Source organism: Macaca mulatta, chromosome 19 (genome assembly GCF_049350105.2).
Source record: "Macaca mulatta isolate MMU2019108-1 chromosome 19, T2T-MMU8v2.0, whole genome shotgun sequence".
NCBI classification, from domain to species: domain Eukaryota; kingdom Metazoa; phylum Chordata; class Mammalia; order Primates; family Cercopithecidae; genus Macaca; species Macaca mulatta.
In genome coordinates this window covers 6,674,293-6,688,051 of record NC_133424.1, presented here as the reverse complement: position 1 = coordinate 6,688,051, position 13,759 = coordinate 6,674,293, and the positions used below count along the sequence as shown (strand labels likewise).

The following is a 13,759-nucleotide window of genomic DNA, read 5'->3' as shown; positions in this document are numbered from 1 at the left end:
CTGTAACCGGAATGCCCTTCCTTCCCTTTTTAATTCAGAAGGCTGCAATTTTAATTGAAGAAAATTCCCATCCAAGGTTCACGAGTTGCCTGACTTGCCCACCAGCTTCCTGCAGGATCCCTTGGCCTGGCACTTAGTGCTTAGGAAACATTTGTTGATGGATCAACTGAGTGGGAGGTGGGATCTGGTGGGAAGGAAAGTGGGAAGGTGGAAATTCTGCTCACTTCCTCATTGCCACCTCCCAAGGAACCCCTGGTGTCCCTGTGGAACCCGCTTTGGGAACCAGTGGTTCAGGTCAGCCTTTACACTTTGTACTCAAAGCCACATCGTATTGAAGCCACAGGTGGGGCCAAGGTCATGACCTGGGTCTCCAAATCCCTTCACCCTATCCGGTTCTGCAGCGGGGATTATGGGAGTCCCACAATTTGTTTTCAAAGGATGTCACGGCTCCAGGACAGGATACCCTTGGTCACCTGATGGCAGGTGTGGTGGTTGGAAAGGGCCTGGCTTCAGCTCCAGGTACACTTCCTCCTTCCTTCTACTCCCTGGTGTAGCCTCTTCCACGTCCTGAGAATCCAGCTGATACTCGTTCTGCGGCCTCTCAGCTCTAGGGCCCCCTCCTGCACACTGGCCCCCGAGGTAAGGCCTCTGGTCCCACTTTCACCCTCAACCTGGATCGCATGGGAAACCTCCCAGGGAAAGGCCTCCTGGCTCCGAGCCTCCTCCCCTCGGCCTCAATCCTAATCTGCTGTAATTCAGAGTGCAGGTGGACTGGCACAAGATCCCTGGGGGAGGGTCTGCAGGTCGTGCAGTGGCCTGGCATTTGGCCAGCAGCCCCTAGTCGCAGGCAGGGATCTTTCTGGATGCACCGAGGTGGGCTGAGGATATGGGAGGTCTGGCTGATTTGCCAAACCCCAGGAGGAAGCGGGCGTCTGTCTGTCTCTCTTGCAGAACTCTGCAGTAGAATCCTGTGCCCCCCGACACCATCAGCAGCCTACACCCCTTCATCCTTCCCGGCCCTGGATTTTCTCTGCCTCTGCCACTCCCGGTGGGAAGAGAGGACTTAGGATGCAGTTGGCTTTCTGGCTTTGTTTTTTTGCATCCTGATCTTTGTGACATGGGTCAATCATTTTCCAGGGAAAGTTCTTTGGGGGAGATTTCTCTCCTGGACTTCTGTTCCCCGTTTCCCCTCCTGAAGGTCACTGGCGAAGACTTCATTGTCTCCTAGGAAGGGGTCGCCCTAAACCCAGGGCCCACATGATATTATGTTAATACTAAATGTATCTATAAACATTAACCTTTCCCTGGCAGCCCAAGAGGCCAACAGCACAAAGGAATAGTTGGTTAAAATTCAACCTCCCTCCCAGTCCTGGCTCTGACTGTCCCTGGAGGGCTGTCTCTTGAGTCTTTTTCTTTTTTTCCTTTTTTTATTTTTTTTTTGAGACGGAGTCTCGCTGTGTCGCCCGGTGGCGGGATCTCGGCTCACTGCAAGCTCCGCCTCCTGGGTTTACGCCATTCTCCTGCCTCAGCCTCCCGAGTAGCTGGGACTACAGGCGCCCGCCACCTCGCCCGGCTAGTTTTTTGCTATTTTATTTTAGTAGAGACGGGGTTTCACTGAGTTAGCCAGGATGGTCTCGATCTCCTGACCTCGTGATCCGCCCGTCTCGGCCTCCCAAAGTATTGGGATTACAGGCTTGAACCACCGTGCCAGGCCTCTTGAGTCTTTTTCTAGAACTTTGGCATGTGCTTGTGTTATCAGTCCCTTCTCATCACACCTAGGTCACCATGCCTGGAGCTCCACTATGCACCGTGAGGTTTAGAACAACTCAGTTTATTTATTTATTTATTTTTGAGATGGAGTCTCGCTCTGTCACCCAGGCTGGAGTGCAGTGGCACGATCTCAGCTCACTGTAAGCTCCACCTCCTGGGTTCACGCCGTTCTCTTGCCTCAGCCTCCCGAGTAGCTGGGACTACAGGCACCTGCCACTGGTGACACTGGGCTAATTTTTTGTATTTTTTAGTAGAGACGGGGTTTCACTGTTAGCCAGGACGGTCTCGATCTCCTGACCTTGTGATCCGCCCACCTGGGCCTCCCAAAGTGCTGGGATTACAGGCTTGAGCCACCGCGCTCTGTGACCAGACCTATTTATTTGTTTTTGAGACGGAGTTTCGCTCTTGTCAGCCAGGCCGGAGTACAATGGTGCAATCTCTGCTCACCGCAACCTCTGCCTCCCAGGTTCAAACAATACTCCTGCCTCAGGCTCCCAAGTAGCTGAAATTACAGATGCCCACAACCATACCCAGCTAATTTTTGTATTTTTAGTAGAGAAATGGGGTTTCACCATGTTGGTCAGGCTGGTCTCTAACTCCTGATCTCAGGTGATCTGCTCACCTCAGCCTCCCCAAGTGCTATTACAGGCGTGAGCCACCGTGCCCAGTCCCAACTCAGTTTAGAGTTGGCAAGGTTTAGATCAATGGTGAAAGTTACCAATATGTTGTGGTTTTGTTTTGTTTTATTGTTATTCTTTTTTTTTTTTTTTTTTTGAGATGGAGTCTGGCTCAGTTGCTCAGGCTGGAGTGCAGTGACGCGATCTCGGCTCACCACAACCTCCACCTCCCAGGTTCAAGCAGTTCTCCTGCCTCAGCCCCCCGAGTAGCTGGGATTACAGGCGCATGCCACCACGCCCAGCTAATTTTGAATTTTTAGTAGAGATGGGGTTTCACCATGTTGGCCAGGATGGTCTCAAACTCCTGATCTCAAGTGATCCACCTGCCTCAGCCTCCCAAAGTGCTGGGATGGATTACAGGCGTGAGCCACCATGCCCAGCCCCAGTGCATTTGAAATTGTGATAACTGCCAGTTTCAATTCCTTAGCAATTCTAGACCAGCACACACTGTTCAACTGAAATATAACAGAAGTCGCATAGATAATATTGTTCTAGTAACTATATTTAAAAAATGAGAAAGACACAGGTGAATCATTGTAATAATATTCTTTTTTTTTTCTTTTTTTTTTTTTTGAGATGGAGTCTCGCTCTGTCGCCCGGGCTGGAGTGCAGTGGCCGGATCTCAGCTCACTGCAAGCTCCGCCTCCCGGGTTTACGCCATTCTCCTGCCTCAGCCTCCGGAGTAGCTGGGACTACAGGCGCCTGCCACCTCGCCCGGCTAGTTTCTTGTATATTTTAGTAGAGACGGGGTTTCACCGTGTTAGCCAGTATGGTCTCGATCTCCTGACCTCGTGATCCGCCCGTCTCGGCCTCCCAAAGTGCTGGGATTACAGGCTTGAGCCACCGCGCCCGGCCTAATAATATTCTTTATTTAACCCAGTAGGTCCAAATTATTGTAGTATCATTTGAAGGTGTAAACAATATTTAAAAGTTTTTGTTTTGGCCGGGCGCGGTGGCTCACGCCTGTAATCCCAGCACTTTGGGAGGCCGAGGCGAGGCCTCCCAAAATTTATAAAAATATTTTATTTATAAAATATAAATAAATATAAATCCTTTATTTATAAAAATAATATAAATTATATTTATAAAAAATATAAATTTTTTATATTTTTAGTAGAGACAAGGTTTCACCATGTTAGCCAGGATGGTCTCGCAGTATCTGTTTTTAAGTTTAAGTTAGCATTGGGCTGGGCGTGGTGGCTCCCGCCTGTAATCCCAGCACTTTGGAAGGCCGAGGCAGGCAGATCACCTGAGGTCAGGAGTTCAAGACCAGGCTGGATAACATGGTGAAACCCCCATCTCTATTAAAAATACAAAAATTATCCTGGTGTGGTGGCGGGTGCCTGTAATCCCAGCTACTCAGGAGGCTGAGACAGGAGAATTGCATGAACCCAGGAGGCAGAGGTTGTGCTGAGCCAAGATCACGCCATTGCGCTCCAGCCTGGGCAACAAGAGCAAAACTCTGTCTCAAAAAAAAAAAGAAAAGAAAATTGGCCGGGCGAGGTGGCTCACGCCTGTAATCCCAGCACTTTGGGAGGCCGAGGTGGGCGGATCACAAGGTCAGGAGATCGAGACCACGGTGAAACCCCGTCTCTACTAAAAATACAAAAAATTAGCCGGGCGCGGTGGCTGGTGCCTGTAGTCCCAGCTACTTGGGAGGCTGAGGCAGGAGAGTGGCGTGAACCCAGGAGGTGGAGCTTGCAGTGAGCCGAGATCGCGCCACTGCACTCCAGCCAGGGGGACAGAATGAGACTCCGTCTCAAAATAAAAAATAAAAAAAAAAAGAAAAAAAGAAAAGAAAATTAACAGTAACCAGACCGGGCACAGCGGCTCACACCTATAATCCCAGCACTTTGGGAGGCTGAGGCGAGGCAGGTGGATCACCTGAGGTCAGGAGTTCAAGACCAGCCTGGCCAACATAGTGAAACTCCGTCTCTACTAAAAATACAAAAACTAGCCGGGCGTGATGGTGCACACCTGTAGTCCCAGCTACTCGAGAGGCTGAGGCACGAGAATCACTTGATCCCAGGAGGCAGAAGTTGCAGTCAGCCAAGATCACGTCACTGCACTCCAGTCTGGGCGACAGAGCAAGGCTCCGTATGGAAAAAAACAAAAAACAAAAAAAATTAGCATTAACCATTCTGTTTCTCCAACACCATGGTCACTTTTGAAGGGCTCATTGGCCGCCAATTTTGATGCTGCGCACAGAGAACATTTCTGTCATCACAGAAAGTTGCTTTTTTTGTTGTTGAGACGGAGTTTCACTCTCGTCACTCAGGCTGGAATGTAATGGTACAATCTCGGCTCACTGCAACCTCTGCCTCCTGGGTTTAAGCAATTCTCCTGTCTCAGCCTCCCGAATAGCTGGTATTACAGGCTCCCGCCACCACGCCCGGCTAATTTTTGTATTTTTAGTAGAGACATGTTGGCCGGGCTGGTCTTGAACTCCTGACCTCAGGTGATCCGTCCACCTCAGCCTCCCAAAGTACTGGGATTACAGGTGTGAGTCACCAAGCCCGGCCCATCACCACAGAAGGTTTTGTGGGACAAGGTTAATCTGGAGATGTGAGCTCCATCTGCAAAGTCCTAGAGGAGTTTGGGGTGACATTAAGGCGGGGAAACTTTGGGGTCTGGATCAAAATGGCTCTAGTTGTGTGTACTCAACAGGACACATAGGTGTCTCTCTGAGCCTTAGTTTCCTCATCTGTAGAATGGACAGCTCTAGGGCTGCAAGGAACAGAACGAGGCCAGGATCTGGGATCTGGAGGACTCTATGACACCCTATGGGGGCGGGAAGGACCTAGGAATGGAGTGAGATTGGCCAGACCTTGAGAACATCAAAGCTGAGGTTCAGTGGCCGGGCTCCATTGAGGTTCACAGACACAGTCCCCTTGTACCTCTGGCTCTGCAGTGTCACGGGCATCCAGACAGGAGCCAGTGCATCCTCCTTTTAGAAGAAAGGCCCGTCTCCAGATCCCCGAGTCCCTCTAGCATCTCCCAGAAGGTGTCAGACGCTGCAGTGTCAAGAGAGTGGCCGCAGGTCCTTGTCATTGTCCCAGGGTCCCTCCCAGCCTCTGAGTCTCACCCCATCCATGAAAAAAGGTGGCCCCGGTTTCCCGCCACCTCCTCCACAGCACCGTCTGAAGGTCCCCCCCCCCGCCCGTTTTTGTTTGTTTGTTTGTTTTTTGAGACAGTGTCTTGCTCTGCTGCCCAGGCTGCTGGAGTGCAGTGGCACGATCCAGGCGGCTCACTACCTCCGCCTCCTGAGTTCGAGCGATTCTCACGGCCCAGCCTCCCAGGTAGCTGAGAATACAGGCACACACACCACCACACCTGGCTAATTTTTGTATTTTTAGTAGAGACAGGGTTTCACTATGTTGGTCAGGCTGGTCTCAAACTCCTGACTTCAAGTGGTCCGCCCGCCTCAACCTCCCAAAGTGCTGGGATTACAGGCGTGAGCCACCACGCCCGGCCTGAAGGTTTCTCTTTCTCGGGCTTCCCAGACCCAGTGCCCACACTCCGGGGGCTCTCCCCCTGGCTCCCTCCAGCCCCCTGGGGCCAGCCCCTGCTGGGTATCTCCAAGAAGGGCCAGGCTCAGCATGTTCCACCGAAGCCCACTTCTCTCCTGGGGAGTCCCCATGTCTAGGGGTGGCCACATTGCCCTCCTGGTCAGCCTCTGAGTCCCCATGCCTGCCTATTCTCCCTCCCATCTATCCCCGCCTCTCCCCCAGCCTCAGCCTACCAGAAGGGTAGCCTTTGAGTGCTTTTTGAAAGAAACTCCTAGTGAATATTTCTATTCTCTCTTTTTTTTTTTCTTTTTGAGACAGGGTCTTGCTCTGTCACCCAGGTTGGAGTGCAGCAGTGTAATCTTGGCTCACTGCAACCTCTGCTTCCCGGGTTCAAGTGATGCTCACCTCTCTGCCTCCCGAATAGCTAGGACTACAGACATGTGCCACCGTGGCCAGTTAATTTTTGTATTTTTAGTAGACATGTGGTTTCTCCAAGTTGGCCAGACTGGTCTTGAACTCTTTTTTTTCTTTTTTTTTTTTTTGTTGAGATGGAGTCTCGCTCTGTAGCTCAGGCTGGAGTGCAGTGGTGTGATCTCGGCTCACGGCACCCTCTGCCTCCCGGCTCCCGGTTCAAGCGATTCTCCTGCCTCAGTTTCCCGATTAGCTGGGATTACAGGCACGCGCCACCATGCCCAGCTAATTTTTGTATCTTTAGTAGAGACAGGGTTTCACCATGTTGGCCAGGATGGTCTTGATCTCCTGACCTCGTGATCCGCCCGCCTCTGCCTCCCAAAGTGCCGGGATTACAGGAATGAGCCACCGCGCCTGGCCTTGGTCTTGAACTCTTGACCTCAAGTTATCCACCCTCCTCTGCCTTCCAAAGTGCTGGGAATACAGGCGTGAGCCAACGCACCCGGTCCTGAGTGCTTGTTGAATGTAACCCAAGTGAATATTTCTTTTTTTTTTTCTGAGACAGAGTCTCGTTCTGACTCCCAGGCTGGAGTGTGGTGGTGCGAACTTGGCTCCCTGCAACCTCCATCTCCCAGGTTCAAGTGATTCTCCTGCCTCAGCCTCCCCAGTAGCTGGGAATACAGGTGCGCACCGCTGCACCTGGCTGATTTTTGTATTTTTAGTAGAGATAGGGTTTCATCATGTTGGCCAGGCAGGTCTTGAACTCGTGACCTCATGATCTGCCCGCCTCGGCCTCCCAAAGTGCTACGATTACAGGCACGAGCCACCGCGCCTGGCTGCCATTACTTTCAATGGTAAAAACAGCAATTACTTTTGCACCAACCTCATATGAACTTGAAACTGGCAGCCATGAGTACTTCCTTTGCTTTCTCTGCAAACTGCTCAGGGGTCTCTCCCCAGTAGGCCTTGGCAATGGTGGTTTCCTCTGCCAGAAGCACCCTTTCCCACAGGTCTACTCTACCTGGTGAGCTCTTATATTACCTCCAAAACCCAATCCCATTGTGCCCTGCCCCAGTAGAGTCATGGGTTCAAGCCTCGACTCCGGGGCACCTGGGGGCATTTATGATCGGCCGTGTCTTCTCCAGATTGGGGAACAGCCTGGGGACACACCAGGAAAGGATAGGATCAAGATGGGACCTGAGGGCCCTTGGGGCCTCTCCCGCCTTCCCCAGGGACCCTTGCGCATACAGAGAGGGCCTGTTGTCTAATGGGTGGGAGGAGGTGGACTCTGGGCCAAGCTCCCTTTGTTCAAACACTAGCTGTGCTGATTTTTGCTGTGAGTCACTTGGTCTTGGTTTTCTCATCTGTGAAACAGGAAAAATAGCAGCTCCTCTCAGGACTCATGGCCGGGAGCTTTGGTAAGCAGGTGATTGTCATCAATGAACCTCACTCCTCTCTCCTCTCTTCCCAGCTACTCTGACCCATGGATCCCCTGGGCCCAGCCAAGCCACAATGGCCGTGGCGCCGCTGTCTGGCCGGGCTGCTGTTTCAGTTGCTGGTGGCTGTGTGTTTCTTCTCCTACCTGCGTGTGTCCCGAGACGATGCCACTGGGTTCCCTAGGCCAGGGTTCATGGCCGTGGAACCTGTCACCCGGGCTCCCAGTGGGTCCTCCCGACAGGACACCACTCCCACCCGCCCCACTCTCCTGATCCTGCTGTGGACGTGGCCTTTCCACATCCCCGTGGCTCTGTCCCGCTGTTCAGAGATGGTGCCTGGCATGGCCGACTGCCATATTACTGCCGACCGCAAGGTGTACCCACAGGCAGACGCGGTCATCGTGCACCACCGGGATATCATGTACAACCCCAGTGCCGACCTCCCGCCCCACACCAGGCCGCAGGGGCAGCGCTGGATCTGGTTCAGCATGGAGTCTCCAAGCCACTGCTGGCACCTGCAAGCCCTGGACGGATACTTCAATCTCACCATGTCCTACCGCAGCGACTCCGACATCTTCACGCCCTACGGCTGGCTGGAGCCGTGGTCCGGCCAGCCTGCCCACCCACCGCTCAACCTCTCGGCCAAGACCGAATTGGTGGCCTGGACGGTGTCCAACTGGAAGCCGGACTCGGCCAGGGTGCGCTACTACCAGAGCCTGCAGGCCCATCTCAAGGTGGATGTGTACGGGAAATCCCACAAGCCCCTGCCCAGGGGGACCATGATGGAGACGCTGTCCCGGTACAAGTTCTACCTGGCCTTCGAGAACTCCTTGCACCCGGACTACATCACCGAGAAGCTGTGGAGAAACGCCCTGGAGGCCTGGGCCGTGCCCGTGGTGCTGGGGCCCAGCAGAAGCAACTATGAGAGGTTCCTGCCGCCCGATGCCTTCATCCACGTGGACGACTTCCAGAGCCCCAAGGACCTGGCCCGATACCTGCAGGAGCTGGACAAGGACCACGCCCGCTACCTGAGCTACTTCCGCTGGCGGGAGACGCTGCGGCCTCGCTTCTCCAGCTGGGCACTGGATTTCTGCAAGGCCTGCTGGAAACTGCAGGAGGAATCCAGGTACCAGACGGTGCGCAGCATAGCGGCTTGGTTCACCTGAGAGGCAGGTGTGGGGCCTGGGCTGCTGGGAACCTCATTTTCCTCGGGCCTCACCTGAGTGGGGCTCATCTACCTAAGGACTCGCTTGCATGAAGCTTCACCTGCCTGGGGACTCAGCTGCCTGGGGACTCAGCTGCCTGGGACGGTCACATATTGCAGCTTCACCTGCCTAGGGATTCACCTACCTAGGTCCTCACTTTCCTGGGACGTCACCTGCTGGAGTCTTCGGTGGCCAGGCATGTCACTTACCTGGGATTTCACATGCTGGCTTCCAGGAGCGTCCCCTGCAGAAGCCTGGCCTGCTGGGGACCTCATCTCCTGGGGACCTTGCCTACTGGGGACCTCGGCTGTTGGGGACTTTACCTGCTGGGACTTGCTCCCAGAGACCTTGCCACACTGAATCTCACCTGCTAGGAGCCTTGCCTCCTGGGGACCTCACCCTGGAGGGCACTGGGCCCTGGGAACTGGCGCCCTTGGGGCCCCACCCATGAGTGATGGTTCTGGCTGATTTGTTTGTGATGTTGTTAGCTGCCTGTGAGGCCTGCAGAGGGACAATGACGGTACCGTTTCCAGATGTAATATTGCAAAGAAAACCGATGATGAGGCCGGGCGTGGTGGCTCATGCCTGTACTCCCAGCACTTTGGGAAGCCAAGGCAGGTGGATCACATGAGGTCAGGAGTTTGAGACCAGCCTCGCTAACACGGTGAAACCCCATCTCTGCTAAACATACAAAAAATTAGCCGGCCGTGGTGGCGGGTGCCTGTAATCCCAGGTACTTGGGAGGCTGAGGCAGGAGACTTGTTTGAACCCAGGAGGTGGAGGTTGCTGTGAGCCCAGATCACGCCATTGCACCCCAGCCTGGGTGACAAGAACAAGACTCTATCTCAAAAAAAAAAAAAAAAAAAAAGAAAGAAAGGAAGAAAGCTGATGATGCGTTCTCCTCATTCTAGGATAGTGGTTCTCTCCCCAGGGTGATTCTGCCCCCAGGACATTCAGCAAGGTCTGGAGATACTTTTGGCTATCGAAGTGAGGAAGGGGGATGAGGTCACCTAGCAGGCAGAGGCCGGGTTACTCCAAACCCCCTACGATGCACAGGATGCTCCCACAACACAACCACAACCAATCTGGTTCCAAGTGTCCAGAGATAGAAAAACCCTGTTCTAGACCTTTCTATGGCCTTGGCAGTAGGTGTCGGAGCTCTGTGAGGTACATCTCCAGCTGCTTCCTGGGGGTGGGCTCTGACAGAGTGGGGTGAGGAAGGACCAGTGTGGGTGGGGAGTGGGGCCCAAGCTGCCTGGGGGTCAAAGTAGGGCCTGGCTGGGACAAGGGGACCTTCCCTGCCCAGACACAGTGCCAGGTGCGGCCAGATAAGTCAGCTGAGTTATTAGGGACAGGACGGAGAAGAGCAGAGGTTCCCTGAGAAAGAAGGTGGTGGGCGTGTGGGTGACCTTCAGCATGGAAATGCCCATGGCTGGGGCGACACTCAGTGTGACTGCCACCATATGGCTGCTAGGAACGCATCACTGTGGGTGTGGCTGCAGGTGTGACTGTGTTTATGTCATGCAGACTACGTATAACAGGGGTGTGTATTCGTGTGGTGATTGTTCCAAGCGTGAGACTGACCGTAAATGCCCTGGGAGTGTTTTTTATTTTTATTTGTTTATTGTTTTAGAGACAGGTTGGAGTGCAGTGTCATGATCACGGTTCACTGCAGCCTTGAACTCCTGGGCTCAAGTGATCCTCCCACTTCAGCTTCCCAAGTAGCTGGGACTACAAGCATGCACCACTACGCCCAGCTCTTTTTTTTTTTTTTGGAGAGATGGGGTCTCGCTATGTTGTCCAGTGGTTTCTCACTATGTCTTGAACTCCTGGCTTCAAGTGATCATCCCGCCTCAGCCTCCCAAAGGGCTGAGATTACAGGCGTGAGCCACCGTGTCTTGCCCTTGAGTGAGCCTTTGCATCCGGGACAGTTCAGGGGCCCCTCTCTGAGTGTGCAGGGCTGTGTCTATGTGGGTCTCTCACTATGTGGCTGCTGCAGGGCTGTGCATGTGTGTAAGTGTGTCAGCAGATGTGATGGAATGGATTGTGAGTGACTGGGGCTATGTGTGCACCCTGAGTGTGTGTCTGTGACCATAGGTGTGATGCTGTGTGCTTTTGTGAATGAGAAGTGATTTTGAGAGTGTTCCTCTCAGGCTGGGCGCGGTGGCTCATGGCTGTAATCCCAGCACTTTGGGAGGCTGAGGTGGGAGAATCACCTGAGGTCAGGAGTTCAAGACCAGCCTGGCCAACATGGTGAAACCGAGTCCCTACTAAAAATACAAAATAATAATAATAATAATATTAGCCGGGCTGGGCACAGTGGCTCAGGCTTGTAATCCCAGCACTTTGGGAGGCCAAGGCAGGAGGATCACAAGGTCAGGAGATTGAGGCCATCCTGGCCAACATGGTGAAACCCATCTCTACTAAAAATACAAAAATTAGCTGGGCATGGTAGTGCGTGCCTGTAATCCCAGCTACTTGGGAAGTTGAGGCAGGAGAATCCCTTGAACCGGAGAGTCGGAGGTTGCAGTGAGCCGAGATCGCCCCACTGCACTCCAGCCTGGGCGACAGAGTGAGACTCCTCTCAAACAAAACAAACAAACAAATTAGCTGGGTGTGAAGGCCGGTGCCTGCAATCCCAGCTACTCAGGTGGCTGAGGCACAAAAATTGCTTGAACCCGGGAGGCAGAGGTTGCAGGGAGCCGTGATCGCACTACTGCACTCCAGCCTGGGCAACAGAATGAGACTGTCTCAAGAAAAAAAAAAAGAAAGAGGGAGTGTCCCTTCCTGAGTGTACAGTTCTGAGTGTGGATGGTGACTGTGTAGGATCATGGGTCCTGCCTGCTGACCCCTTGTGGGTGGTGGTCTCTGTGTCTCGTGAGTGTGCTTGTGTGTGTGAGACCCTCATCCGGTGTGCCGATGGGCTGATGACAACCGCGGCCCCAGGGAATTGCAGGGGCTTCTCCGTTTATTTATGCTCCAATTCCCTGGGGGGCTGGGCCTGGTGCCTTGTGGCTGAGACACTGGATCTGGGTGACAGACAGGAAGGCCGAGGTCTGGGAGGCCCCGGAGGGTGGACAACACTCACATACACATGCACACGGTGGCATGTGTGAGCTTCCGGGGCGGCAGACCCCTGAGGGTCAGCTTTCTCACTGTGCGTCCTGGGCTGAACAACATTCCTCTCTCTGAGGCCAGGCCATCTAGGATGGGGAAACTGAGGCTCAGAGTAAGCGTCACTTGGGCTTCCGCAGCGTCTGGAAACTCCGGGCTCTCTGCGGAGGCCAGGCTGAGTCGGCCCAAATGGTGGAGGAATCCACCACCTCAAACCTCAGAGTCAGAAGACTGCGGGGGTGGGCGGGGACCCCAGCCAGCGGCAGCCCTGAAACTGCTTCCGAAGCAGACCACCCACGGGCTTGGGCCTGGCCCCCAAGCCCTGTTCTCAGGGCCCCCTGGAAGTCCTGCTCATTAGCCTCCTTGAGTGTCTCTAGCTGTAGCTGAAGGTCCCCGGGAGCCTGGGGCCAGGGATGTTCCTGTATGTCTGGGTGATTCTCCCTGGGGGCAGTTTCTGATCTGTGCCCTCCAGCTTTGCCGGGGAGGGGGGCGCGGGGAGGTGCGGGCTGAACCTGCGAAGGGACACTGTGGTTAGAGGGTGGTCCTAAGGGCGGACGTATGGGAAGGAGTGGAGGGGGCCCAGCTAAGGGGAAGGGTTGTAACCTTGGGAACCCCCAATCTGAGGGGCAGGAGGGGAGGAGTCTCGCCTCGCCGGTGCCTGCCCTGGGCTCGCAATGCCCGCCCCTTCCCCGCCCCTCAGACCGACCGTGGGACCCGCCGACCCCTCCCGCGCTCTGGCAACCCAACACCCCAGGCCTGCCAAGCATCAAGGTGACACCGTGGGCAAATCTAAACACCGAGCCGGGCTTTTTCCATCCTCCGCAGGGGCTTGTCGTAAATCCCCCCTCGAGGCCCGGCCAGGGCTTTTATGGGCCGAGGACCCAGGTCTCTGGGGACCCAGCTCTACCCCAGCAGGCGCCGGCTTCGGGCTGGATGGGGCTGGCGCCCGCCCCAGGCCTCTCCCCGCCGGGAGGTGGGCAGCGTGCGGGTATTTTTAGTAGCTGGAGGGAAGGAGATAGTGGCTTTCAGCTCACCCTGGTGGGGAAAGACCGGCCCGAGGAGGCCGTCGGGTAAGGGAGGTCTGGGTCCACCTGGACCTCAGTCTCCTCACCCAGAGTGGCTCCCCCTTCCCCCTCCCTAGAAGCGCACATAGCGGGAGAAGTGCGGACGGGGAGACTCTGGGGAACTGATTCCACCTGGACCTCAGGCTCCTCACCCGCAGTGTGGTTCCCTTTCCCCCTCTCCAGAAGTCCACACAGCAGAGAGGTGCAGTCGGGGACAAGCTGGGGAAACTGGGTCCACCTAGACCTCAGACTCTTCATCCCAGAAGCCCACACTGCGGAAGGGAATAAGCTGGGGAAGGGAGGTGCGGCAGGGAACAAGCTGGGGAAACTGGGTCCACCTAGACCTCGGTCTCTTCATCCGGAGCGTAGCTCCCCTTCCCCCTCCCCAGAAACCCACACAGGAAAGAGGTACGGACCGGGACACGCTCGGGACGGGCAGAGGGACCCGTAGGGAGGCAGGAAAGACGGTCCCTGCCAACCTAGCCCCATTCACCCCATTTTTCCTTTTTGTCTGCCATAAACTGGAGCCACTTTGCATCTACCCTTCCCCCAAAGCAAACGGCATCTTCCCAC

The 13,759-nt window shown here is 54.6% G+C and overlaps 1 protein-coding gene across 1 annotated transcript; it reads left to right on the top strand.

Annotated features, from left to right (window-relative positions):
* The first annotated feature begins 498 nt into the window (after nt 1–498).
* On the top strand, nt 499–9,119 carry LOC697452 (3-galactosyl-N-acetylglucosaminide 4-alpha-L-fucosyltransferase FUT3). The gene is made up of 2 exons (XM_001085924.5): nt 499–639; nt 7,839–9,119. Exon 2 carries the CDS (start codon nt 7,851–7,853, stop codon nt 8,967–8,969), a length of 1,119 nt encoding a protein of 372 aa, XP_001085924.3. The 5' UTR covers nt 499–639; nt 7,839–7,850; the 3' UTR covers nt 8,970–9,119.
* The last annotated feature ends 4,640 nt before the right edge of the window (nt 9,120–13,759 follow it).